The following is a 27,590-nucleotide window of genomic DNA, read 5'->3' as shown; positions in this document are numbered from 1 at the left end:
ACTACAACATTAAAGAAGAGGAAAGGGCATATTAACTTAAACACTCTCAGAGAGCAAACTTATTGCATCGTTATGTATTTTGTGATGATATCAATCACTTCAAACAATGTTTTGTGTCAGTAAATGGGGTTTTGAGATTGTTTTTCACTTGGGTGCAGGGGAAATGTATTCCATAAATGATGCAAATGTGAACCCGAGCTTCTTGCACTATTTCACTTAGGTAAGGGCTTGTTTTTTCTGTTTATGGGGAGCCATAATTCTGCATGTTATTTAAAATCAGAGGCATCTAAATGTGCTATCCGCCCCAATTAAATTAGATTGATTCAGCCAATTAAAAAAGACAAACCATCCAAGGAAGAGAATGGGACGTTCACTTATCAGTTCTGAGGTGCAGCATTTTTCTACAAGTGAATGATGTAACGTGCATAGGGAGCAGCACTCGGGAAATTCTAACCTTGCCACGATTAGTGACGGTTGATCTTAGTTAGCCACATATATGAATAAAATGCAATCTTTAAAATTATGCATCCATCAAATGTATCCTTACACCGTCCAATAATCAATCACAAACTAGGGAAAAAGGCCAATGTTGTTAAATGCGTCTTCCTCTTCAGGAAAATAAAAGAAAATCGATTCCTGGATAAATATATCAAATACTATACAACTAGTTATTAAAATAAGGTGAATACAACAGTGATTGCGAGATGATACAAATATAGAATTAATTACATTATCTGACTGGAGTAATAGCAGAAAACCTGTCACTCTTGCAGGTGCGCTAAATTTAGCGTAACTGATCAGATCTTTTAGCTTAACCCTAAAGTCCAGTCACTCAGAAAAAGGTTACTTACCCAACATTTCCATTCCATGGAAAATTACCGAAATATCCCACTGACTGCTCACTTAGCCCACTAAGCATCTACCGGATGGAATATATGAACAGACAAAACGTGCATTGAAACATTAGAAATGTTTTCCAAAGGGATATGGAGATAAATCCAAGGCATAATAAAAAAACGATTTTCCTTTTCAAATAATAGTGTCTCTTGGAATTTCCCGGCAGCCGCGTACAATTATTATTCACTATAGTCAGAGAGAGTTCATCTTTTTGTTAAAGAGATACAGTGGTATAATCATAATGCACACGGATAGCAGACCACAGTGATTTAAGTTGAGCTATTAAAATATCTCCTACCTCCATCCCCAGATCCCGATCCTGCATCTGCAACAAGAAGAGAATGCAATTTGTAGTCACATGTATGAACTCATTCCGTACACATTGAATGCGGCACTGATAAATTCCACACTGTTACAGCTCCAAGTTACAAATTACAATGGTGGTTGTCGTTGTTAAAGAAACTGAATGGATCTAATCATAACATGTTCCATTCAGGCTTACTTCCTCGTGTACAAATGTACACCCGCGGTTCTGCAGCAATGTAAAAGGCTTTAATGGAATTTATGAATACAGTTGTAAACCTTTAACGCTAAATCCTCTTTCTTTAAAGACGTTGACATTATTCTGTTAAATTACCGAAACAAAATTACTGGGTGCAGGATTCCCTCCAGATTACAGTTTTTGACCCTTTAAATAAGGGACACAAAAGTGAATATGTAATGGAGTACTGATTTTATAAAGATTTTAACCCATCCCAGAAACCTTTCTCACTTCGACAGGTTTTTCCTGGTGCAATTTTAAAGGGTGGGGATTACCAAATGTACCTGGTTTCCGGAAAAATGTGTAATATTAATTTGGGCAGAAATTCACGTTTCTTTGTGAATCAGGACTACAAATGGTCTTGTAATGAGTCCATAGGTATGTTAGAAGTGCGTAGCATTAGTGCCATGCAGATTAGCTGATTAACACATGCATATTAAAGCAGAATCCAGTAGGATAGTTCAGTGAGTTAAATGTGTATCGCTGCTATCTGTGTATGTTCAATCAGAAGGTCACATATTCAACTCCCGATAGATCTGGAAAAGCCTACCATATTTCTTGAGTTAATAACATGAATATGGTTAAATGTTCTGCTACTAATTCTTGGCAATACCCTGTAGTGAATGCTGAGATCAGCAGAACCACTCAAATGGCTAGGATTGGTGTCAAAACCTCCCGTGGCACATGTTTAAGCTGAATAAACATCACTAACATGGATATCAAGAGTACAATGGCAGTTTTATTTATTTTTTTCCCTTCTTGTAGTCGGATCAATGCCAGCCAATTTAATAACCGTTTTAGTGCCCTGCAGCCAAGTTCCATATTTATGGATAACACACCTAACCGCACCCTTATCAGTGATCTCTCTTTAAAAAGGCATGATGCTTCTTTAGAGAACTAGAAAAATGCAAAACAGCCATAGACACCACTATGTAAAGAAATATTATTATAGCTCAATTTTTAATACCACAATGAATGGTGACTCCAAACTGATATGTTGATGTCACCCAATGAGCCCACCACCATAAAAATGCAACAGAACTCCTGGAGTAAAATCAAAAGGTGGAGAGCTGCAGATAAGCTGGTAGTGAAGAGCTCAATTGAACGGCTCAAAGATCAAGCTAAACAGGAATGTTGTAGGGTAACATCTCTTCCCACCTCTAAACTCCTTGATATTTTTTAACTGGAGGAGATTTAGGAAATCATTTTTCAATGCGAAATCTAAGCAGAGGTACATAGCTATTTCTATAAACTGCATCAATTAAAGCATCTCATCTTCTTTTAACACAGCATAGAAATGTGATTGCTAGTACCACCAACTTTCATACAGAGTTTATCAAATCTATGCTCCCCGTTAATCAAATTTGTACTTCAGATAATCTGGAATACAGCTGTATTACATAGTAAGTGCTTACATGAAAGGGACCACATATCTGCAGCCAGAGAACTCTGAACTACCTCCCTGGGAATCAACAAATATAGTTTAAAATTATCTGCTTCATATGTCAGTGTTGACACGAGCATCATCTGCAGGGCCTTTCCCACCTGTGGACATACGCTTTGGATTTCTTTGCCTAACAAATTGACTTAAGCCCAATCTCTGCCAGGCATTAAAAAAACTCAGGAAAATCAAATGTTATAAATTGTAGAAAGATCTGTGGCAAGACACACTTTTGATGTTAGTGAGTAGGTAAAAATTAAATGTGGTAAGTAAATCAGTGTACCACGTGGCCAAGGTTGCTGTGTCAGCCGAAACGCGTTGTGTTTGGATTAAAATGAACTTTACCTTTCCTTGAATCCTGAGTGTGCGAGCAGTATTTGTTTAACTTTGTTTTGTGATTTATTGATTACCGGCTTGCTCGTGACGGTTCTCGCACCACCCCTCTTGGGCCGATTGAGTTCTATTATCGAGCATTTGGATATATATATATATATATATACACATATACACATATATACTATCCAGTGGTGGTCTGATGGGTAGTTACAGAAAGATCATGTTTCCTCAAAAAATTATAGAAAGAAATATGTTCTTCCACTTCAGCTCCTATCTGGATTGTTTCTAGGTGATCCGTCAATCAGGGGCCAAGAAGGGGCCAAGAAAAAGAGGGGCTTCCAAACATGTTTTCCCATTTCATTTTTCCACATGAAATATAGACACAGCTACAGCCAAAACAGGTAAACGGGTTAGCACAAAATTTGGCAGAAAACTATATCTTGGTCCAGAAAGCATGCTATTCAGTAGATTTTGAGCAATTAAGGCTCACAAACTTTGTATATTTCAAATAGCAAAGGATCCACACAGCTGATAGATCTCAAAATCTATCAAGTGCATTTATATAGCATGACTAATCACCTGAGAGGGTATCCAGGCACTTGAGGGTCATAAAGGTTCAAGTGACACAGTCAAACAGCCAGATCTTGAGTGCTCTCCAGAATTCCAGTAGAGAGGTGGAGGTCTGTAGCTGCAGTGGAAGATCATTCTAGGATTTTGTCATGAGTTGGGAGAAGGAGTGTTCTCTGCTGTTGGTTCAGTTGATGCGGGGTGTGCAGGCGCGTGAGAAGGAGGCAGAGCATAGATGTCTGTTAGGGTGGTGGAAGTTCAGACGACGGCTGCTGTAGGCTGGTCCTTGAATTCTGTTTGGTTGTCAGCACATCAAGAATGATGTAGTGGCAGCCATCTTAGGACACAGGACAAGAAAAGACAGAATAAGCAGCTACAAGAGGCCAGAGTAAGGATATCCTGCCCCCCCAGGCCTGGGGGAAGGGTCTCAGAAGGACCCAACTGGCTTACATTTTTTTTCCAATCTGCATAGGATGTGTGACCCTATCGGCAACATTTAAAAAGTGCCACCTCCGGTGCAGCAAAAAATACCCTCAGAGCTGCAACACTTTTTAATATTTGTAATATTCAGAGGGGGCGGGGTGTTGCCCCGCTCCCCAAGCCTCTACGAGGCCCTGGGGATCCCATTTTCAAAGGGCTAAATACGAAAAGAAAGGGAGGGGATATGTGCTCCTCCTCAGTGAGCTTGTTAGGGCCTCGGAGACCCCGTCTCACAAGGCCAACATTTAAATAAAAGCAGAAGGGGGGCATGCAGCCCCACTCCTGAAATGTTTTCGGTCCTTTCCTGTGGCAAAGAAAATTATTGAAAGGCGAGAGGGTCACACACCCTCCTGCCCCAGCATCCTAAGGCCCCAGGACACCATTCCCTGGTGTCAGCTTACAACCTGTGTCTGGGGAGGTCACCCCCGGGACACAATAGTTTCCCTGCTTGCATCGCAGTGGGCAGGGAAGGCATGACTGCTCCCACCCAGTGGGAGCTTTAAAAATGCTACTGCCGGATTGTAGATTACATGTGTTTCCTTACTCAGATTGCTCTCGCCAGTTGGAGCAGTAAAAAACACCTGCTTCTGCTTGGTGAGAGCAGTGCTGTCTCCCGCTGAACAAAGTATGGCCCCAACGGTGTGTGAAGTGGGTGCCTCAGGTTGGCAATGGGCATACACAAAAGGCCCCGGGATATGGGGTCCCCTGAGCCACTACTGGCTCAAGGAGGATGTCTAAAAATCTGCATGCCTCCTACTCTTAAAAAAGGAATGGTTCTAGGGGATAGAGTCCCTGGGGCACATTTTGGATCAAGCACGGGGGCCCTGCACCTCCTCCCTTAAAAAAAATAAAGACCCTGGAGAAGGGGGTCCCCTGAGCCTCTATTGGCTCGGGGAACGATGCCACATGCCTCCCTCCACTTTAAATATATGGTTAGTGCTCTGGGCCCCTATTGGGTTGTGGAGGGGGTCATGACCCTTCCCTCCCCTTAAAATAAAAGAAGGCCCCAGGGGTAGGGTCCCCAAGGCCAATTGAGGCCCACAGAGTAGGCATGCATGCCCCTCCTCCTAAATAAAACAGCCAAAAGGATGGGGTCCCTGAGGCCCTAAAGGCTTGGGGGCAGGGTCTGTGAGCCCTCCTCCACAATATTAGAAAAAAACAAAGAATTGCCATCTCCCACCAGCACCTGTGGCCATCACCAACAGAAAAGGATCTGGGTGTCCCGGGTGGGCACCAGGACACCCATAATATATTTTAACAAAAATGAATAATAAATGAAGGCAGAATGTGCTAATTTACTATTCACTGCTCCTAGCAAGAAGTGCATCATAATGCCTTAGGGCATTTTATAATAGCATATTTTCATGCTTGTGGTGCCCCTAGAAGAGGAAGGGGAACCTCCAAGCATTTTATTTTAATGTTGTGGGATGCTGCAGACTGTGTAGCGGCCCCATAAATACATTTAACAAAACTGCATTAAATCCATAGCCCCGACCCCAGGAGAACTTAGCATAGTTTTATTCAGGCTGGCGCTCTATGCTATTGAGCTGGAATGCAAGGCCCTCTTGTGGTTGTTTTCATGCTTGCATGTTGAGGAGGTATGCCCAGACGTAGGTCCCATGCTCACTGTGCCACTGGATTCAAGCTAGCCTGGCTGATGAAGGGTGATACCCCGAAATGGTACCAGGATGCTTGTTTCTGATCCAGGGAGGTCTTGCCCTGCAATTTTGAGCTGGACTGTTCCCATGAGGAAAAGTCTCAAGACTGATTTGCATATGGCAGAGTCCAAACTGGGGTGGGATGGTGAGCAAAAGAACAATAGATTAAACCTAGATCTGTGACTGGGAGTTGAGTGTTTGAAAAGTTTCAGCACTCTGTCCATCATTTTTTTGTGTTGCTAAAGGCTTTTGAAGCAGGTCAACTTTGGTGTCAAATTATTTATCTGTGATTTTAGTGTTACACTAATCCCTGTATGCTACTGCACAGACACAAGTACTGAATCCCACCACTGAGCACCAATGTGAAAAATGTGAATTTTGGTTGAGGTGGGTGAAACCCTACTCAAGCAACAGGCACAACCCATATCAAGGTGAACCACAAAGAATCCGTATATTAACCTCTGCTTAACCCTCTAGTAGCTTGACACAAAAGCAGTCAGATTTATCTCAGAGGCAATGTGTAAAGTATTGATGCCCCACACAAACAGTAATAAACACAATTCAAGAAACATCCCACACCAATTTACAAAAGTAGAGTAAAATGTAATAGATTTCAGGTAACTATAGCACCTACAAGCACAAATCGCCACTTGTGGTTATCTGGGCATGTGAGACCGAGGTCATGTCACAAGTTCAGGCTGACTACGATGTAGTGTGGGCTGGATAGAGGGACTGGGTTTGTCCCACTAAAAAAGTTACCTTCTTAAGTCTAGCACAAAGAGTCTAGTTTTCAGTGGAGGACTCTGCGAGGAGCAGAAAGATTGTTGCTGTGGTTGTCACGGTAGTGTGAAGAGCAGGCCAGGAAACACTGATGGTATTCGATGTAGGGCAAAGATCTTGTAGGGTGTTGCGGAGTGTCATTCCTGGAGCTGCACAATAGCGGTCAACCTGGGCTGTTGTTGCTGTAACATAAATTGCAGATCTTGCACTGCTGAGTGTCACTAGTGGTCACTATAGTGAGAACAGTCTGGTTCACTAGAGCTTTGCTGTGGCAGTCATCACGGGCAGTGAGATCTTGGCACCAACTGGTCCGTTTGCAGTAAAGAAGAGCCCAAAACTTCAATATTTCTCCTTTTGTACAAAGAGGGGCTCAACTGATGCTACACCAAGGGTCCAGGATCTGGGAGACACATCTTGGGTATCAGGAACTCACTTTAGCAGAGGCCACCGTGCTCAGGCCGGTTCAGCTATAGGTCCAGGTAGGTCCAGGTTCAGCAGGTCAGCTGGGCAGTTGCAGATGGGCCTCTGAAGCTTACTGGGTTTCTCTAACTCAGAAAAGGAGGTCAGTCAGCTCACCCTTGTAGTCACTTCAGCCTGTGATGAAGGGAGTGGGTTCCTTTTCAGCTAGCAGCGTAGGCCTCGAACACCAGGGCAACAGAATGACCTTCTTCTGTACTATCCACAGGCCCAGGCGTGCACTCAAGAGTGGGTCAGTCCCATCTTTATACCTGGTGCCCACTTAGTGGGAGAAGATTCTTGAGTTTTACCCCTAAAGAAATGTCTGGAATTGACTGCCTCCCTGTCCTGGCCCCAGTCTGTCTTGGGGCACAATAGGCTAGTGTGTAGTCATTTGTGTGTGAGCTGAGCCATTGCCTTTGAAGTGCAAGTGTGGTAGGTGATAGCTTCACCCCTCCATCAAATCTGAGATGGCCCATCCTTCCAACACCCCACCCTCCTTTGTGATACTGTCTGGGAGGAACACACAAAGGCCAATTGTCCATTACACATAGCCATGTGATCCAGGAAACTGGCTGCAGGCACCAAATGTTTCAGACAAGAAAATGCAACTTTCCAAAAGTAGCATTTTCAGAACTATGACGTAAAATCCTACATATTTATTAAAGAGGGTTTACATTACAATTCTCAGACACCAAACATGACTTTTCTATGTGCTTCTAAGCAAAGCTCATCCTTTATTAAATTTAATAAGGTAACCCAATGTTATCCTAAGGGAGAGTTAGGCCTCACGGTAGTGAAAAACTAATTTAAGAGCTTTACACTACCAGGACATGTACAACTTAAAAGTACATGTTTAACTTTGTAAATACAAAGCACCTACCATGGTGGTGGTTTATATGTATTAAAGAGGATGTTTTAGGCATGGCAAAAAAGTTTTTTGGGGCAGTTTGAAATGGCAGTTTAAAACTGCACGCACAGCCTGCAATGGCAGACCTGGGGCATTTTGTAAGAGGCTACTTAAGTGGGTGGTACAATACATGCTAAAGGCCCACTATTAGCATTTAATTCACCAGCCCCGAGAGTATAGTATACCACTTTACTAGAGGCTTACAAGTAAATTAAGTATGTCAATCAGGTGTAAACCAATTTTTACCATGTTTTAGAGAGTGAGCACAAGCACTTTTACTGGTTAGCAGTGATAAAGTGCACAGAGTTCTGAGTCCAACAAAAACGATTTCAGGAAAATGGGAGGGTCGAAGGGAAAAAGTGTGAGGGTGACCCTTCAGAGAAGGCCTAGCCCAACAGGTTTAAAAACACATTTTATCAAATGTGCCCTCAATACATGTGATTGAATATGAGACAGTAAGTAACCATCTCTTTGGTCATAGCTAAGGATCTGGGTGATGGATTGATAAAATGGCACTGTGCATGACTGAATTGTCAAATACTAACACACGATTAAATTAGGGATTGTCCCACTGACCTTGTTTGGGTGAATTAGGAAGTTTAGTGAATGAAAAAAAAACAACCATTTACAGTGTAAGGATGAATTAAGAAAAGAGTTTTTGAATGAAAAAAACAAGTGACAGAGACTGAATAAATTTGTGACTAATGTTCAGCTGCTTAGTTCATATGTGTTATATTTTAAAAATGCTAATATTAGTAACAAAGTGTAAAAAATATGTCTGGACTGCTTCAATAAAGGGTCTCTAGTGAGCACATCATAGAATACTGTGTTCATGGGCACTGAACGAACTGCAGCTTTAAAGGAAGAATCAATGTCAATCAATGTCATAAAATGTTCTATTGCATGGAAAATGAGTGATGTTCATTATGTAACATTTCTAGTATGGTTTGAAAACATAACAATATGCGGTGGAAGTACCAAATGCGATTTGTACATGTAATCACTGTCACTGTCATAGTCACCACATATGCTGCATCTGCCCAATCCTACAGCAGACATCAGCATGGCACCACCAACAATAGAGTCAGCACACGGGAAGTGCACCATGAGTCAGTCCAGGCCTCCAAGCCAGTGGCCCACAATAAATAAAGCAAAATACATGAGAAAAAGGAAAAGTAATAAAAGAAGTGAATAATGAGCCTGCACTACTCTAGTGGTTCACCTGCAGTAAAAGAAGTATTAGAGGCTCTGCAACAACTCACTGCCAGCAAATGAAAGCCCTGCCCTCAGCCTCCAAGTACTTTAATCCATATGAATACCTTGAATGCTCAGGAAGGCACAAAGGCACTTCAACTACACTATATAGAAAGTAAGACACAGTGCCTCATAACACGTCCATAAGCTCAGTCAGGCGGCTGTCAATGAATCTTACTGACAGTGCCTGTGCCGTAAACAAACAACTCATGAACAAACGTCGCAGGCCCAACCTCACTTTGATCCTACCGTTCACCGAGCAAACATGGTGGCTATTCCAACCACTGAACCATTCGCTGTTGATGGTGCACCCTCAGCATTGGCACCAAAATGGAAGGATTGGGTGGAGCATCTGCAGTTTTACTTTGAGGGGGCAGACCTACCCGATGAACAGCGCAAAGCAGAGCTCCCCTACTACACTTAGACTGAAAAGACATTCACAAAATATGTAAAACAATAACAGAAGACACACCAATATCATACAACACTCTGCTGCGATTCCTCAACAGCCATTTCGAACCAATGGCAACCGAGATTACAAATGTTTTGTATTCTGCCAAGCACACCAAGAACCGGAAGAATCACTAGACACCTTGCATTGGGAGGCTCACAGAACTAGCACACACCTGTAGATTTGCAGATGAACAAGAAGAAATATGAGGTTAAGTGATAGAAGGTTGCTCCTCAATTAAATTGCGGGAGGGGATATTCTAAGAACCTGGAAAATTGCTACAAAGCATCTTGATCCTGGGGTGATCGAAGGAGATATAGAAAGTTAGAGCTTCCCATATGGAAGCTGCACTCCATCGAGCTATCAAGACAGAACAGGCTAACACCATTGGAGCTCGCCCAAATAGACAGCCCCAAAAGGTACCCGCTGACAAGCAGAAAGAATGCAGATACTGTTGAGGGTCACTCCTCAGACTCAATGACTGCCCTGCCAAAGGTCAGCGATGTGCCTCATGTGGGAAGTTCAATCAATTCACAAAGGTGTGCCATTCAGCCAAACCAAGGACCTCAAAGGGAGTTGTCCAAGCAATCTCCAAAAATCCGAAAGTCGCTAAAGACATGGATGATGACACTGGAGATTATGTAGTCCATACAATCTTTGCAGTGGGAATCCCCCGGAAGTGCCAAATAGGAATAGGAAACCAGCAACTCACAGGAACGATTGACACAGGAGCGTCCATCAAGCTGATGTCGGAAAGCAGCTACCACTTCTTGAAAGAACCACCCCAATTGACTAAAGCAAAGTTTGGGTTTTCGCAAATGGGCAAACAGAACCTCTGCAGTTGGTAGGGTGTTTCTTCCGGGCCATTGTATCCGACAGGAGTGAGAAAGTTGAAATGACCATCTACGTTGCCAAAGGTGGATCTGGGATGTTGGTCAGCAGGCAGAGAGCAGATACACTAGGTTTAATCTCATTTACCCTAGGAGTGCAACAAGAAGAACTGACCGACCTGCTAACAGAATAGTCTGATGTGTTCAACAGAATTGACTGTCTTAAAAGTGGGGAAGTCCAGCTACACATTGATTGATCTATTCAACCAGTAGCCTTAAAACATAGGCGGACAACATTCCAACTAAGAGCCAAAGTAGAGTAAAAAGTAATTAAATTAGAGACAGCTGGCATCATCGAAAAATTGTCAGGGCCCACCCCTGAAAAATATTTCAGAACACAATTCAAGAAGTGTTCAGTGGACTACCAGGAGTCAATAATGTCATTCTCATTCATGCCAAGTTCATACATGAACATTGTGACCACCAACGAGGAGGCCTCCAGTGGATCCAAGACACAGGCCTCACGTTGAACCGTGAACATTTGTAATTTCTTAAGACAGAAATAAGCTTCTTTGGATAAATCTTCTCACCCTAAGGCATTGTCCCAGATCCTGGAAAAGGGAAAGACATGCAAGAGGGCCCGGCACCCAACAATACCTCAGCTGTCAGAGGTTTCCTATGCATGGCACATTTCTGTGGTCATTTCATAACCGATCTCACTAGCCTCACACAGCTACTACAAGAGCTCACAAAAGTTGCCACCCCGTGGAACCTGGGCCCAAGGGAAGAAGAAGCCTTCCAGAGGACTAAAGAAGCCCTATCTGCCACTACCACTCTGTCTTGCTTTGCCCCAACCAAACCGATAAACATCGCCATGGATGTGAGCCCCAAAAGACTCATCCTCACTCAACAGCAACCTCAGTGAGACTGGGCCCCTTTTGCTTATGTGAGTTGATCCATCACCGAGACTGAGCAGTGGTACTCTCAGATCGAGAGAGAGGCCATTTCTATACACTGGGCCTACAGACATTTCCATCTGTATGTGTATGGTCACCCATTCGTTTTCACCACAGACCATAAGTCACTAATACCACTGTTCCAAGTATTGGCATCCAAACCACCTCCTCACATTGAGAAATAGATGCTACAACTACAAGAATACAATTGTCAGGTGGAATTCAGGCCAGGCTAGACCAACCCCGCAGACTACCTGTCCAGACACAACCTGAGCAGCTACACCCGCAGAAGGGTCAGAGACTGAGGCAGCTGAAGCTTGTGTGAATCTTGTTGCAGAGCAGTCCAGACCACTCCCAATCTGCTTTTAAACAATACAACAAGCCACAAGGGAAGATGGATGCTTCCAGCTAATTATAACTGCACTCCAGGCAGACAAACAAACAATTGGAGGGCCATCAAGGTACACTTGCCACAGAGAACTCTAGAGGCCAGGAAGACGTTAGAGGCGCTGCTTCATTTTCAACAGTTGTCCATGGACAAAGGGGGGGTGCCTCCTGAGGGGAGCCCACTAGTCTCACACACTGCACCATCCAGCTAGCCCACCATAAACATAAAGGAATCAAAAAAACGAAGAACCTTGTCTGTGGCATTGATGCTATGGTAGAGCATGCCGTACATTCTTGTCAATGGTGCCAGGTAAGCAGCTCCCCTGATCCACCCCATCCAGTCATCACAGATAAGACCCCCAAGCAGCCCTGGGAATCAGCAAGCATTGAATTTTGGGCATCTTCCCAAAGGAAGACATGCTCTCATAATTGACGACCATTCAAAATATACTGAAGTTGAAATCCTGGGCTCTCAATCCACTCCAGAGGTCATCAACAAGCTGGAGAAAAAAAATTGATACCCATGGCATAGTGGAGAAAGTAAGGACAGACAATGGGCCCCTGTTCCACAGTCAAGAGTTTGCAGAGTACCTAAAGTCCCGGGGCATCCACCACCAGAAGGAAACACCGAGATGGCACTAGGCCAATAGAGAAGTAGAACGCTTCATGAGGACTCTCAACAAAGTGATCCATGTTGCCTATGCTGATGACCAATCAACTGAAAGAGCAATCTACAGCTTTCCCCGTGAATATCATCAAACATCCCTCTCAACAACTGGCTGTGCCCCCAGTCATGCTAGTATGGGGTGAGTAGCCACAAGCACGATCCCTTATCATCCCAAGTGGCCGCTGGCTCCCATCAATGAAAATGAAGTGCTTCATCGGAGGAGAAGCACCAATCAATGCTCCAGTATTTTGAGGAGGGCCCAGCCCAGTAATATCCAACCCAGAGATGTGGTATTTGTGAAGGACAGATATCCAGGGAGCAAATTCAGGCTAACCTTTGAAACGCAACCAGGGAGAGTAGTCAAGAGAAGAGGCACCCTACAGGCTGTCAAGGTGATGAGACTGTCACCAGGAATGTATCAATCTTTAGAAAAATGGTAAGGTCAGGAAAAACCGACCTGACTTCAGAAGAAGATCACGATGTCCTATCAGCAGAGGACAGTAGGGTCTACTCCACAGGGAGTTCTCCATCAGGAGCTGGGCATGCGAACCAAGGAAATTAAGGTCACCCAGTAGCACTGGGTCACTCGAACCCTGAAACTGAGGCCAGTCAACTAGAAAGAGAACATATCATAGGAGGCTAATTGCCAAGATGGACACCCCAGGTACCATCTCAAGCAGAATGTAGCTCCCTCATGGAGGTTAGCCAACTTCCCAATTTGAATTCCTTGAAGAGAGACTGTGACAATGTGGTACTGGCTCTTTGAGCCGAGTAGTCAGTTTATGATGTTTTATGATTAATTTGTTTGTAAAAGATGTGTAAGAATGTATTAACAGTACTGTTATCGTGAAGGGATTCATTGTAATCCTACGCGTATGTGTTTCAAAGTGGTCTGTCACAGCGCAAGCTAGTGTGCTAATAAATAGGTGTGCTGGGGTGATTATGTCAGTCTCGGAGCAGCCACGAAAAGGGAAAGGTGTCCGTGTATTTCTTGCAAGCACCTCATGTGGGGGGCCCTGAAATAAAAAGAAAAACCCTGGGTGTGCGCCTGCATCATCACAGGCACCACACAAGTTTGGAACTTAGAGTTTCATTGCTCAGAATAGCTTGCGAATCTGGGTAATTTTTAGGTTTTGCATTTTAAACACAATTTCGCCTCATCTGAAATGTTCGACTTTTTATGAATTTTATAATATATTTGTGTTGTTAGGACATAGACAAGAATTATATTTCACATAGGATTTTTAGTAAATTTCTTTAGTTTTGTAATGATATATTTTGCCTTTGATACACAATGCCCTCTACAGATTCTTCAAATAAGGCCATCCTTGACAGCAAAACAAAATTGTTTTTTCTCATGGACTAAATCAGTTAATCATAACTGCATCAGTAATATCATTACTGCTAGAACACATTTATAAACTCACACACAGACTCAAACATCTCCAGAAATCTGTCTATTTTGAATATTTACAATTCAAAATCGTAAAACTCTATACATTTGCTAGTGATGGCGAATTTTGCAACCAAAACCCCTTGGAAGGAATTGCTCGTGACCATAAACATACTGACACAGATCAAATCGTAAATATCTTCGAAAGATGACAACACTGTTGACGTTAAAATTCACATCAAAGAATTCAGCACCTCAAGGCCCGGGACCCAATGATCAATATGTTTGGTGATGTGCTGCATTTACGACAAGGCCTTTTGTCCATACACTGAACCAAGCATAATAAATGAATGAATGACTGGCACTGCAGAGTCTGGAAAATTAAAGTTCAATTGTGATGGAGAATAATTAGTTTATGAGTTCTTTGCAGAGCTGAAGATGATTAGTGGGGAGAGGGAATGAGGTAGGAAAAGAATTCAAATGGTTAGCAGAGTACAGGTATGAGGGACGACATAGGGATAACTTAGAGTACAAAATCCGACGGCAAATGCATAAGATTTTTAATATAAAGTGCTCTGTAATTTGATGCCAGTGTAGGCCATAACAGCGGGGTAGTTAAAGTGAGGGCAGGAAAAGGAAAAATTAGCTATGTGGCTGCATTCTGGATGATCTGAAGAGGATCAACCATGCTTCATGGGAGGCTCAGTGAATTGCCATAATCTGTAATAGGAAGAAGGGTACTGCATAACAGGTTTTGATCAGTCAATAGGGAGACACTGATGTTTTGTCAAGCATGGGATTTATAAAACATTTCCAAATTAAACACAATTAATTTGGCCAGTGAAGCAGAGAGAATTGTCAAAAAGTAGGTCCACATATTGCAAGCATTATGGGTTGAACCAGGCTCAGGATTCTACTTGTTAGAGGACTAGAGGCTGGTCTAATCACTGATGACTAATATTTCAATTTTATCAGAGCTGCACAACAGGAAACTTTAACATATTTACTGAAAAGTGTAGGGCTTTGTGAAGAGCCCTGGTCTACCCCACAGAGATGGGGTTCATAGGCAGAGCGATAGGGCAGAATTAAAACAGCTTGCGACATTTCCAACAAAACAGATTCGAGCACATTTGCAGAGTTTCGTTTTAGAGCTAAATGGCTGGGAGGTATATGATGGACAGTTCATCAAATGCTGGTAAGAGATCAAGTACACTTCTTTTAGAATGAAGAGCGCTGTGAGATGGAGAAAGATCTTTCAGACAAATAGGAAGAGAACCATTTAAGTCAAGATCTTTAATAGTTTGAGCAATAGTAAAAAGAAGGAAAGCCAACAATAGTAAATGTGACAAAACAGTATTTATGGGTAGTGAGAAATGAGGTGAGACAGTTAAAAAAAATGCTCACTAAATTTTAGGCAAGAAACAATTTCTGAGTCTAGATAATACTTAGATGGGTTGAAAGGCCAGCTATGGATTTTTTGAGTAAAGTTACAACAATCGAAGATTTTGTTTACTATTCTTGATTATTTAGATGCAAGAATTTTAGCCTAGGACCGTTCCTAGGCTAATGCGAATTGTTTGACTTTCAACTCCTATAGGATTATTCTAATTATCTGATACTACATCATTATAGGAAATGTAATCTAACCGTCTGATTGTAAGTCCTTCAAGATTTCCTTTTTTGGAACTACGATTTCATATTCCGATAAACTCTCAACTGCTTATGTTTTTATCAATGCACTCAATGGCAAATTCTTTCAGTACCAAGAGTAAGGCTTCACACCAGTCAGTCCTACTGGGAAATGAAGAAAAGTGGCAAAAAACGATTCTAAAATCAAGCAGAACTAGTGAACGAAAATTAGAGACGAAAATAAAGTGCACCTATCAATTGAGACAATTGTTCATGCATTTCAGCCGCAGCATGCTCTTATAGTGAAGTGTAGTCACTGCTCTGAGCACAAAAATAAATAAATACATGCAATGGGCACAATCCAGTAAAGGTTTTGTGGGAATATACAGTATGAACATGAATGGTACGAGTGGAAAAAGGTTTGCTGCACCATGCATATGTGGATAGATATATTGCCAACTATCTTGAATCCATTTGGCTTACTGGAATGATGTAGCTTGAAATTTAAGGATAACGTGAGAAAAGAAAAAAATGACTGTAGTTTCCATAAATGAAAGTGGATCACTCTAAGTCTTAAGCTCCTGCCAGGGAGGACATAGGCTATAAAGGAATTTAATCAGGTTTTGAGTGAAACGAAATAACTTGAACCATTGATCCATGCTGTACTGAATGTTGGTAGTTGTAAGGTCAAAAGCGGGTTTTCAATATGACTCCACCTAGAACTTTCTTATCACTCTCACAGAACCTCTGGTACATTATTGCTCCTGATCCTTTCACTTGCCAATCCTTTGATAATACGTTTTAATACAGAAGACCATGCTTATCAAAATGAACAGAGGCTATCCATTTGTGCATAAAATGTAAGTAACACTTGGTACTGAATAATTCTAATCAAACAGTGTATGTTTTATGAAATTCTGAAATGCTAACTTGAAAAAGACCAAGATTCTTCAGAACAAATTATTCTTTTCTTGGAGTTTCAGAACTGCCATCTAATAATGCTGCATCATTGTATGAGTAGTACACATAAACCAGAAGAGCAAACAGAGAGACTTTACGTTCATATGAATCATTGTATATTTCACATTTAGAATCTTGGTGAGGGATGCAAAAGCCTGCTATCATCTTTGGATGGAATAGAGTGCAAGCTAGGTATATTTTATTGCCATTTTGATTACATATAGGGGAAGAAAATGTGATGACAAAGGGTGTGAGTGAAAACAGGTCACAAATAAATAAGTAAATTGCTTTCATGGGGTTAACTCTGCTTCGAGAAAATGTACGAGTTTTTTAGAATTCTCAAAGAAGACAAGGAATTTAAGGACTAAACAAATGTGTATGTGAATTAGGTATGTGGAATCACATCGCTGCTAGCCTTATGCATGTGCAAACACAGGGGCATACTGGTGTGACTTGTGCTGCCATTGCATTACTTTTAGTGACACAGCAATGGTGCAAACCTCTTAAGCATATCTATGAGGCCACACAAAGCCACTTTGCATGGCTCTGAATGGCCTCATAGAGATGGAGTAAGGAAAGGTGACACAAATGGCTGTGTTCCCTTATTCTGCACCAGGGAGGCTTTCCATGGGGGTTGCAGTGGGTTTTCCCACACAACACCCATGGATTTTGACGCATTCCCAGATTTACTAGAGCCTGTAAACATGGGAATGTGTCAAAATCTTACGCCTCCCTATGGGAGGCTCAAGGAGGAGAAATATCTTTATTTACCCTCGTTTTTTCTTCTTTCCACGTGTGCTACAGGATGCAGCACACATACAAAGAGGAAACAGCCTCGCAAGATTGTTTTTGTGCAGGAAGGTGCCTCTTCCTGCACAAAAATAATCCTGCCTGCATCCCAGACCAAATTGCACTATGGTGCAAGTGTCATAAACACAGACAATCGAAGAGAGACCACAAAAGCAAAGTAATATCCAACATGGTGAATGAAACAAGAATCACAGAGCAACAGCCCAAAGAGCGGACCCACAATTCCTTGACACAACCAAGACTCTAAAGTCAGGAGAAATACAATAGAAGTCCTAGGAAATGATGAGGCAGTACTCAGAAACCACAAGGAGAGACGCCCCAGTGGCCACAGCCCAAAGGGAAGACTAGACACTGCAAAATGACCTAGTAAATGGTTGATAGATCAAGACAAGTGTGAAAGGTGAAGGAGACAAATGCCCAAAGGTACAGAATGGCTAATGGAACCCAAAGGACATCCGAGGACCAAGACAACAACAACCTTGGAAGCAACAGAAAACTGATAGGGCAAATTACCCAGAAGCAAGGCTACACATCGTACTCATAGCTAGGCAACAAAATAGAAAGGACTCAGACCTGAAGCACCTAAAATGATGGGAACTGAAACATCTAACAATAATCTTAGATCACAGCATTACCAATAATTCAGATGCAAAAAGAAGGGGCACAAGCCAAACTAAATTTTAAGGGTGCAGCAGGAGGCTACAATAGCATAGACCCTAGTTTAGCAAATAAAACATGCACATAGCAATAGAAGTTGCCAATGCAACAGCAAAGAAAAACACTGAAAGCACAATGACAATTCTTACACTGGGCATCCTTGGCACGGTCTTCCCCAACTTTTTGCCTCTGCTTCCCAGGTTGTTTCTGTGTGCTGGACTTTGTTTTTGCTGTTTTATCTGCTCTGGACACTTTACCACTGCTGACCAGTGCTAAAGTGTGAATGTTTCCTGTATAAATTCTATGTGTATGTTGGTTTATCCCTGATTGGCCTACTTGATTTACTAGTAAGTCCCTAGTAAAGTGCACCAGAGGTTTGACAGTTGGGCTGTTTGCACATTTCCTCTAGACTGTGACACAAAGGGAGCTGGGGTCTTGCCTGCATATCCTGATGTGCCATCTGGGGGAGGAATGGTCACTTACAACTGAAAGGGCTGTGCCTGCCCTCACACAATGCAGTCTCCAATTCCCTTGTGTGTGGCTGGGGCTTGACCTGGGCAAGGCAGGATCTTAAAAACAACAGAGACTTTTCTTTGAAGTAGGCCTACTTCAGAGACAGAAAGGGGTATAAGAAGAGAACCCAAAACCCCTGAAAATCAGATTACTTCTGGAACCACGAGGAACCCCTGCCCGGGAGAAGAGCTGGAGAAGCTGGAGGAGGAGTACTGCCCCTTTGCCTGTGACTGTGCTTTGCTGGGTCGGCCTGCAGCAGATGCTTCTGCCTGAGAGAGGACAAAGACTGACTTTTGTGTGACTTCCTACTGGTGAAGAATCTCCAAGGGCTTCAACCGAGCTTGCCTCCTGTTGTTGAAGTCTCTGGGACAACAAAGACTTCTCTCTATCAGCAACTGGGATTTCTGCTGAGATTCCTGTCTGCCAAGTGGTGCCCTAACCTGTGTCTGGGCCCTTGAAAGATGAAGCTGGTGGAAAGGGACAGAAATCCACACAAAGACTGCAGTGCAGGGAAACTTCTGATGCACCACCCGCTACACGGCTGATAAACCACGCCCCACAAGCCACGCGGCTAATATCGACGATCCACCTGCATCAAGGCTGGGAGATCGACGCAACGCACAACAACCACAGGGTCTGCTTTTAACGATGCAAACCGCCATGCAGTGCGGTTGCTTGACACAGTGCAACCAGATTTCAACGCAACATCGCTGGGTGTGGAAAATCAACGCAAAGCCCACCCGGACCCGAGGTGCCCGTCCGGGATCGACGCATCGCCCTCTACCAGAAGAGATGAAATGACATGCACTAACCTGACCGGTGGAGCAACGACGCACGGGCTTACTTGCAAGTGAGAAATCAATGCATCACTGTCCTTTTTGACGCACACTCGTCTGTGCATCTTTATTTTGACACTACCCAGGTACTTTTGTGCAATAACAGCGTTTGCACTGTTTCCTAAGGATTAAGACTCTTATTCTTTTTAAAATTCATATCTTGACTTGTGTATGTTGGATTTTCTTCATTTTGGTCTTGTGTTGTTTAGATAAATATTACCCATTTTTCTAAACCTGTGTTGTGTCATTTTGTAGTGTTTTCACTGGGTTACTGTATGTGTTGGTACAAATATTTTACACATTTCTTTTGAAGTTAAGCCTTCTTGCTCGTGCCAAGCTACCAAGGGGTGAGCGGGGCTAAACAGAGGCTGATTCTCCTTTACCCTGACTAGAATGAGGTCCTTGCTTGGACAGGGGGTAACCTGACTGCCAACTGAAGACCCCATTTCTAACAACCCTAAACAGAGGTAAACTCAAGCCAGACTAAGCATCCGCCCCTGCAAAAAGCACTGTGCCATAAATAGATCACACAAATGCCAAGATCAATAAATTAGACTGAAATGGGCTACAGACATCACTATAAGAGGAAAGGACCTAGATCTAAGCATGTCTAAGGATAAAAAGTAGAGCACACCCAAGCCCCTACTAAAGCAAAGGGAGAGATAAAGACAACACACAGGAGCAGACAACAAAGTGAAAGTGACTATGGGCCTCATTCTGAGGCCGGCGGTCGCCGCCCGCCTGGCGGGAACAGCCATATGGCCGCTCCGCGGTCGAAAGACCGCGGAGGCCATTCTGGCTTTCCAGCTGGGCTGGCGGGCGACCGCCAGAAGGCCGCCCGCCAGCCCAGCGGGAAACCCCTTCCCACGAGGAAGCCGGCTCCGAATGGAGCCGGCGGAGTGGGAAGGGTGCGACGGGTGCAGTTGCACCCGTCGCGAATTTCAGTGTCTGCTAAACAGACACTGAAATTCTTTGTGGGGCCCTCTTACGGGGGCCCCACGACACCCCATACCACCATCCTGTTCCTGGCGGCCGAACCGCCAGGAACAGGATGGCGGTATGGGGTGTCGGAATCCCCATGGCGGCGCAGCAAGCTGCGCCGCCATGGAGGATTCCTTAGGGCAGCGGAAAACCGGCGGGAGACCGCCGGTTTTCCCTTTCTGACCGCGGCCAAACCGCCGCGGTCAGAATGCCCTGCGGAGCACCGCCAGCCTGTTGGCGGTGCTCCCGCCGACCCCGGCCCCGGCGGTCCTTGACTGCCGGGGTCGGAATGACCCCCTATATCTGCAGCCCCAAAGGCAAAACCCCCAAACCTAAACCAGAATGGTACTGATAAGTGTACGTTGAAAAAAACTGAGAATGAAACAGAGCACAAAGTGGCACAGCATCAGTATCAGAGAAAGACCGCTATGGGAAATCAGATGACCCAAGGAATCAGAAAAGGCACCAGCTCCAGAAGAAATCACCTCAGCCTGAAGGATGACAGCAAAATAGAGTCTCCAACCACAGCTTACTGTTGCAATCAACTAAAATGCTCAAGGAGAGAAGAAAATATGAAACTGCGCCCAGAAACTCCAGAATATCACAGGTTTCAAACCCAGGAGGACAAACAGTCATGGGACAGCAGTGCTATTCTAAACAAATCCTGTCAACCAGGGCTGCATCATGCTGTAGTCTAGTAAATATCTATAATGCAAGAGAATGGGTTAAGCCACCTTATCTCAAATGCACAAGCAAAAGATGATAGCATATGTTAATTCAACCAAGATGATCGGGAGTGGAACAAAAACAAAGATGTATGAAATAGGGTCTCAGTCACAGAAAACACAAAAATGTGGGTGGCATAAATTTTACAACAGTGCATGGAGACTGCTAAAACTAAATCTCAGTTCCGGAGCAAGGGATGAATATGAAGAAGTTAATTTAAAATGATGGAAAGTGCAAAAAAATGCCTATGCATTAGTTGATATCTAGACACTGTTTCCAAGTATAAAGCAATCCAAATTGCTAATAGTTTCATTAATAAATGATACACAAGCTTTCAAAGGATGGTTTCCAATCCTGGACTCCTGACAGCAGATGCAAGCAGTGTTGCATTTATAGCAAATGAACAAGCACTCCTTTGTTATTTCTGGCAACTTTTATCAGACAATAAACCTAAAACAGTGTTTTAGAAGTATTCCTCCAGCTGGGGCTTAAGACAGAACCTGGAATTAGTCTCAATTGTTTTTTTCAGTTAATAATTCACAAAAAGATCATTGACACCTACCAGTTACACATGATCCCTCAGAAACCACAAGTATTTCACTCTGTTGTCTGCAGGCCGCTTCCCGTAAACTGCACTTGTTTCGAAAAGTCACACCGTTGGAGCCACACACTGGTACGTAGTCATTGTGACACTGATAAAAAAATATAAAGGTTGTTCATAGTGAGGCTAAATATTCACAAGAGGACATTAAAAACTGTGCAGCAAAAAAGTTAAGAAACATTTCATATAATAACTTCTCATCCTACCCACATAGCCCACTGTTACTATCGAAAGCATAACAAAAAGACCTATTTTCGTACATTGTTTTTTTCTGCTACATGCTGGACATCTTTTTGACTGTCTGTGCCTCTCATCACTAGAAAAATGTCTGATGCAGCGTCTGTGTTTAAGATGCTATTTCTTCTGCGGCGCTTCCTGCTAAAGGTCCCCATTGTCATTTCTAAAGTATTTTTGTTAGTTTTATATAATATTTTTTTAAAGCATTCTCTCTAACACAGGGTAGAATGTACTTATGTCACAGTCTTTGTGTACCCTACTAGCATGTTAGCATTCCAAACAGGGTCAACCACCACTATGAAACCTAATCAACCGATGACCCTTAATGTTACCGCCCGCCTCTATTTTATAGCATCGTTATCAAGGAAGAATACAACAAAGCCGTAACATTACAAACTTTCACACAGCTATTAATGTAAGCAGGTATCAAGCCCCTAGTCTTATTGAGCATTTGACTCAATAACAGTCTTCAGTGATAAAGGTTGGTGCATGCAGACATGATGACAGAAAGTCATCTGTGTCTTTTTTTAAGATACATTCATAATTTTTTCAGCTCCATAGTGTTCTAAATTTTGTATACCATATATTTAACATTAGTGCTGCAGTCTGCTTCCAGTGATGTGTTTTTCCCGAGACCAGAAGTGGAAAAGTCAGTGTTCTAGTCTTTGATTTATGTGTAATGTCATGTCGCCGGTCTCAGCCCTAGGTTTAATACAATAGTTTTTATGGCTGTTAGCATTTCTTTCCAGAATTCTTTAAGCTTTGGACCACCAGAACATGTGGATTGAGTGCCCCCTTTCGCTACACTTCTTAGGGCACTGATCCCTGACTCCTCCCGACATCCTGCATGTCTTGACAAGTGCTAGATCAAGCCTATCGCAATTTAAATGTACGATTCCCTGTGTGACAATGTGTTGTACGTGTATATGGGTCCCTTTCAAGATTCCCCAGTTTTTTATCTTGTATTACTCTCCCAGGTAACGTTTCCCACCCTCCCAAGTAGCTCCACCTTTGTTGCACATGAGGTGTGGTCAGTATTTTGTATATTTTAGACACATTACCTTTTCTATCTTCTGATAGTTTTACAAAGAGTGCAAAAAGTGTTAGTTGTGTTGTGGCCTCCGATTGTTGGGAGGGTTACCCAGTGCCTTAATTGGTAGTACCTCAAGCGTTCGAATTTTGTCACATTCAATACATTCTTACAGGTGTCAAAGCATCTCATTTGTCCTTTTTCATACAAATCTATTCTTCTACAGTCCTCTTCTTTTCATTTTTTAGATGTGTAGTCTTCAAATGCTGGTGTGAAATCCATATTATGACGCGTCGGAGACAAGAAAGAGGAAAATGTCATCAGCCTCTTAATTAAAGCCATGGAGTCCTAAACCTGTAGGTCATACTGGTCACTTACCTGAAAAATAGTTGTTTTAGTCTTGCTAATTTGGGAAGTCAGAAGACATCCCATGTTGTCCTGCTTGCCAATGTTCTGTCCATGTGTACTCAGTGCTGTTCAGAATCTCTCACTGACCAGTCATTTTGGATCGTCAGCTTAAATGTTCTTTAGTTGTTCCTGATATCCTGGAAGTCTAAGTCACAATTGTCATTTCTTCCTAAATACTAAAAAGAGTTTCCCTCTCCAAAAATTCATACTCTGCCCTATCTACGTGTACGGGCACAATTGACTTTTCAGAAGTAATTTTAAACCCCAAGGCTGTCCCAAATTGTGCCAATAGCTGAAAGGATGAACGTTTTTAGGTTAGACAAGGCATTAAGTCATCCTCAAAGTGAGGGTTTCTTCTCCATTGTCCAAAAAAACAGCACTCGGATGACAGGAGATTGTCAGATTGCTACTGCTGAGGGTTATATAGCCATTGTGAAGAGTGAAGGGAGCATTCAGCACCCCACCTAGGAACCGTATTAATTACCCATTGTTATTTTAGTATCGGCTGATTCACAACATGCAATAGTCTTATGTCAAGTCCCCATCACTTTGCCTACATTGTATAGAACGTGAGAGAATATGTTTTATCTCAGCTCACTAATAAATTTTAAGTTAATATTAAATCAAAGTGTACACACTGTATGTAACCTTTACTCCCCCTCCTCAGCGAAAGCATGACAAGCGTGTTGTGTTTCGGAAAACATATAATGGAATTTCAAAAATAGATGGCCACCCCTTGTAGAGGCTCCAGTACAAACAGAGAAATGACAAGGCTATAATGCACTCGCTTACATTCAGGATTAGGCTGCTACTGGCCAGTAGCATGTTGGAGATGTGATGTAGTGCTGAAATTGCAGTCAGTGGAATGTTTGACCAAACAATAAACAGTTCCTGACAAACCATTTTAATTCATTGATTCCCGGGTAAAATATGGTAAAATCTTTATTTTTATATCTACTAGTTTCCAAATACAAAATAGTATCACTCTCAACACCATATTGATTGATGAGTCCCTCGTCGACCACACCGCTTTACACTGTGCAGCTTACTATGCTTGTTGCACCGAGTACCTTCAAGGCAACTTTGTATAAAAATGACACATTCATATTTGTGTGTTACATGCTTGTATGAATGTACAGTTTGACACAACTTAACTGGACAGATGAGATAAAGTGGATATGGAAGAGACATAGGGGGTTATTCTAACTTTGGAGGAGATGTTAATCCGTCCCAAAAGTGACGGAAAAGTGACGGATTTACCACCAGCCGTATTACGAGTCCATTATATCCTATGGAACTCGTAATACGGCTGGTGGTATATCCGTCACTTTTCCGTCACTTTTGGGACGGATTAACACCTCCTCCAAAGTTAGAATAACCCCCATAATGACCTCCAGCACACCTATTCTGCTGATTATGGTGTTTGTTCTGTGGAGACAGGTGAGGGAAGGGGGAAGCAGCACGTACTTGGATGTGTTAAAAACTCACACTGCTTGGTGGTTGCTCATAAAGGGTCTTCCCAACAAGCAGTAGGTTTGCTTTCTGTGGTGAGGCAAATATTTGATACCTCTTTGAATGGTAAACTGTCTCTAGAGGGACTACCAAAAGCCCCATTCCTTTAAATCAGTATTTAAAACTGTATTTGGGTCTCAAAACATATGGATTGTTGTTTATTCTACAGGTTTATATCCACAGATTGCGTGCTATCGCATAAAACCCTCCACCCTCTATATTCTGAAAGCCCTAAATGAAAATGTGACCTAGACTTAAACTTTAAAATTGTCTCTCCTATATTTCATTCTATTTACCCTCTCCTCCATCCCCTCGCTTTATGCATGCCACCTGAGTAGGATTTTATACGTTTAAGACTCTAAGCTTCTCATTAATATTAGACTAACCCAGTGAAAGATTGAATTAATCTGATTATATGAATATTCATACGTGTGTTTTTGGTAGTTAATGTACGTATTATGACATTTAGTTCGCTGAACTGTACTTTGTTTATACCATTGGAATGGTCAGTGTTTTTTCTTTACATATGATGAAATGGCAGGATGGGATAATTGAGATATGTTGCACATTGCATTGTTAAATTTGATTGCTATTTATTCTATGAACAAGCCAAGGGTATGTTTTATTTGTTCAGACCTCAGTGACTGATTCAAGGGTTTGTGTACATGCCAACCCTAGACTAATTTATAGGTCATAATGGCATCTTACAGATGACAGTTTGGTCATATGATAACTGTAAAAATGTTAAGATCCCATTGCTTGACTGAAGGGCTTTGTATATATGCAGACGTTTGATTGATTTGCAGTAAACATTGTCATCTTAGAGGTGACTGTGGAGATATATCATATGTGAAATAATGTTATTTTCTGTTTTTTATTCTATCAGCAGTACTAATAAGAGACTGTGATCTATATAGCGTTCTCTTGATGGCCCTCGTGAATTGCTACAATGGGAGAACACATTGACTGTACAACTAGAAGAGGCCTATCTTTTGACAAACAGCTGATGCTTCTTATAATAATTAAATTTGAGGAACAATATTAGGGCCTGTCTTTGGGCTGTCTTGTTTGCTTTGCAGGTTATTTTGTTTTGTAAAATGTTCAATGGTTTATGTGCATTGTATATAGGTATGATTTTTGTTGCTGTCTGTATTAAATCTATTAAGTATTGCTATGATAAAAACATACATCTATTTTTTCTGAATTGTCTTTGCCCCAGTCTACAATATTTGGATTTTTCCTTTTAATTATTATAATGATTAATTTTAATTTGGCTTCATGACACACATTGATAGCAGGTCTCAATAGAATTCTACTTAACTGGTCTTGTTCAGGTTTTTTGTTTTATTGTGTTACCCAAGTAATAAAGGCATGCCTGTATTCCTTAATCTCTGTATGAATCTATATCCCTGAAGTCTCACAATATACCTATTCATTCAACAATGTATTTGCTCCTCACATACCTCTCACTAATAATCACATGTAACTCATGAATGTACATCACTGAAACTGAATTAAAATGCATGGAATGTTTTCCTTGAGAGCACAAGACCGAGCTACAATAACCACATGGTTAACCTCTAACGTTGGGTTCTGGAGTAGGATAGTACTCATCATGAAGTGCTTCAATGCCTCGTCAGGGGTATAAAGTGCTATATAAATTCAATTTCAATACAATTCAACATGGACACTTTATTTTCGTTTGCAAATTAATGCGCTTTAGGTACTGAAAGTGAGCAGATTTATAGAAGGAAATTAATGTTTTTACAGTTTTACCCGATTTCTGTTTACGTCAATATGCCACTAATAATTATATACAGGAGAGTATTGAGTAGCTTGGTAGACAATACCAACTCATGTCCTGTTTTGAAAAACAAAATCTACTCACCACTGATTCAACATATACTGAATATTACTCTGTATGCATATACATTGGGCGTGGTAATTTTCTTAGGGGTGTACCCTATTCCTTTCTGCAAAATAAACATGATTTTTAAAATGTTTTTAGAAGGCTGCAACAAAGTTTCACTACAAGTATAATCCACTTCTGCCACAAGTGTGGTGAACTTCCATCAATGGTGTGTGCTGTTAGTTCCTAGGAAGTACCCTTTATTGCGCTCTGTGGTTGACTACTACTGTCAACCACAACCAAATTACTTTTAGTCTCAGTAGTAGGAGACTCGTGTGATTTCTTAATATTTAATGAATGCATCTGGCACTACAATTATTTACTAAGTTCCTGTTTGTAATTCAGCCACAAGGTGGTGCATGGCTCTCACATGACTACATGCAGCTAGTAGAATATCAAGACCTCATCTACCCATTATGTTTACTGTTAATATCTGATAATCAGGACTGCTGCCTTCAAAACTGTACCATATCACTTTGTCATGTTCAAAGGGGGGGTCTAGTGGTTTCCAGGTTCCTGGAGGATTTGCCTTCTTTAGATTTGTTGATGAACACCCCTGTATTATTTGGCCACAAGTTTCTTCCTATTCGCCTGTGAACTGCATGTGCGGCCCAGTTCTATCAGTGGACTTTGAAATGTGTCGAGAGATAAGCCGATCGGAATACAAACCGTTCATAGTCCCTGTTCACCATTGGCTCAAAGTGTCAGTTCAGAGCTCATAGCAAGATGGTGTATGATTTTGGCATCTCTTCTGCCAGAGTTTTATATATTTCATGA

The 27,590-nt window shown here is 42.1% G+C and overlaps 1 protein-coding gene across 1 annotated transcript in view; it reads right to left on the bottom strand.

Moving 5' to 3' along the window:
• TMEFF2 (transmembrane protein with EGF like and two follistatin like domains 2) overlaps nt 1-27,590 on the bottom strand; it is a 752,439-nt gene that overhangs the window by 680,740 nt on the left and 44,109 nt on the right. The window contains exons 3-4 of the mRNA XM_069225869.1: nt 21,679-21,808; nt 1,196-1,222 (exon numbers count right to left, since the gene is read on the bottom strand). Coding sequence (XP_069081970.1) covers nt 1,196-1,222; nt 21,679-21,808 — 157 coding nt within the window. The remainder of the gene's footprint in view (nt 1-1,195; nt 1,223-21,678; nt 21,809-27,590) is intronic.

Source organism: Pleurodeles waltl, chromosome 3_1 (genome assembly GCF_031143425.1).
Source record: "Pleurodeles waltl isolate 20211129_DDA chromosome 3_1, aPleWal1.hap1.20221129, whole genome shotgun sequence".
Lineage (NCBI taxonomy): Eukaryota > Metazoa > Chordata > Amphibia > Caudata > Salamandridae > Pleurodeles > Pleurodeles waltl.
This window is presented reverse-complemented; position numbering and strand designations above follow the sequence as displayed.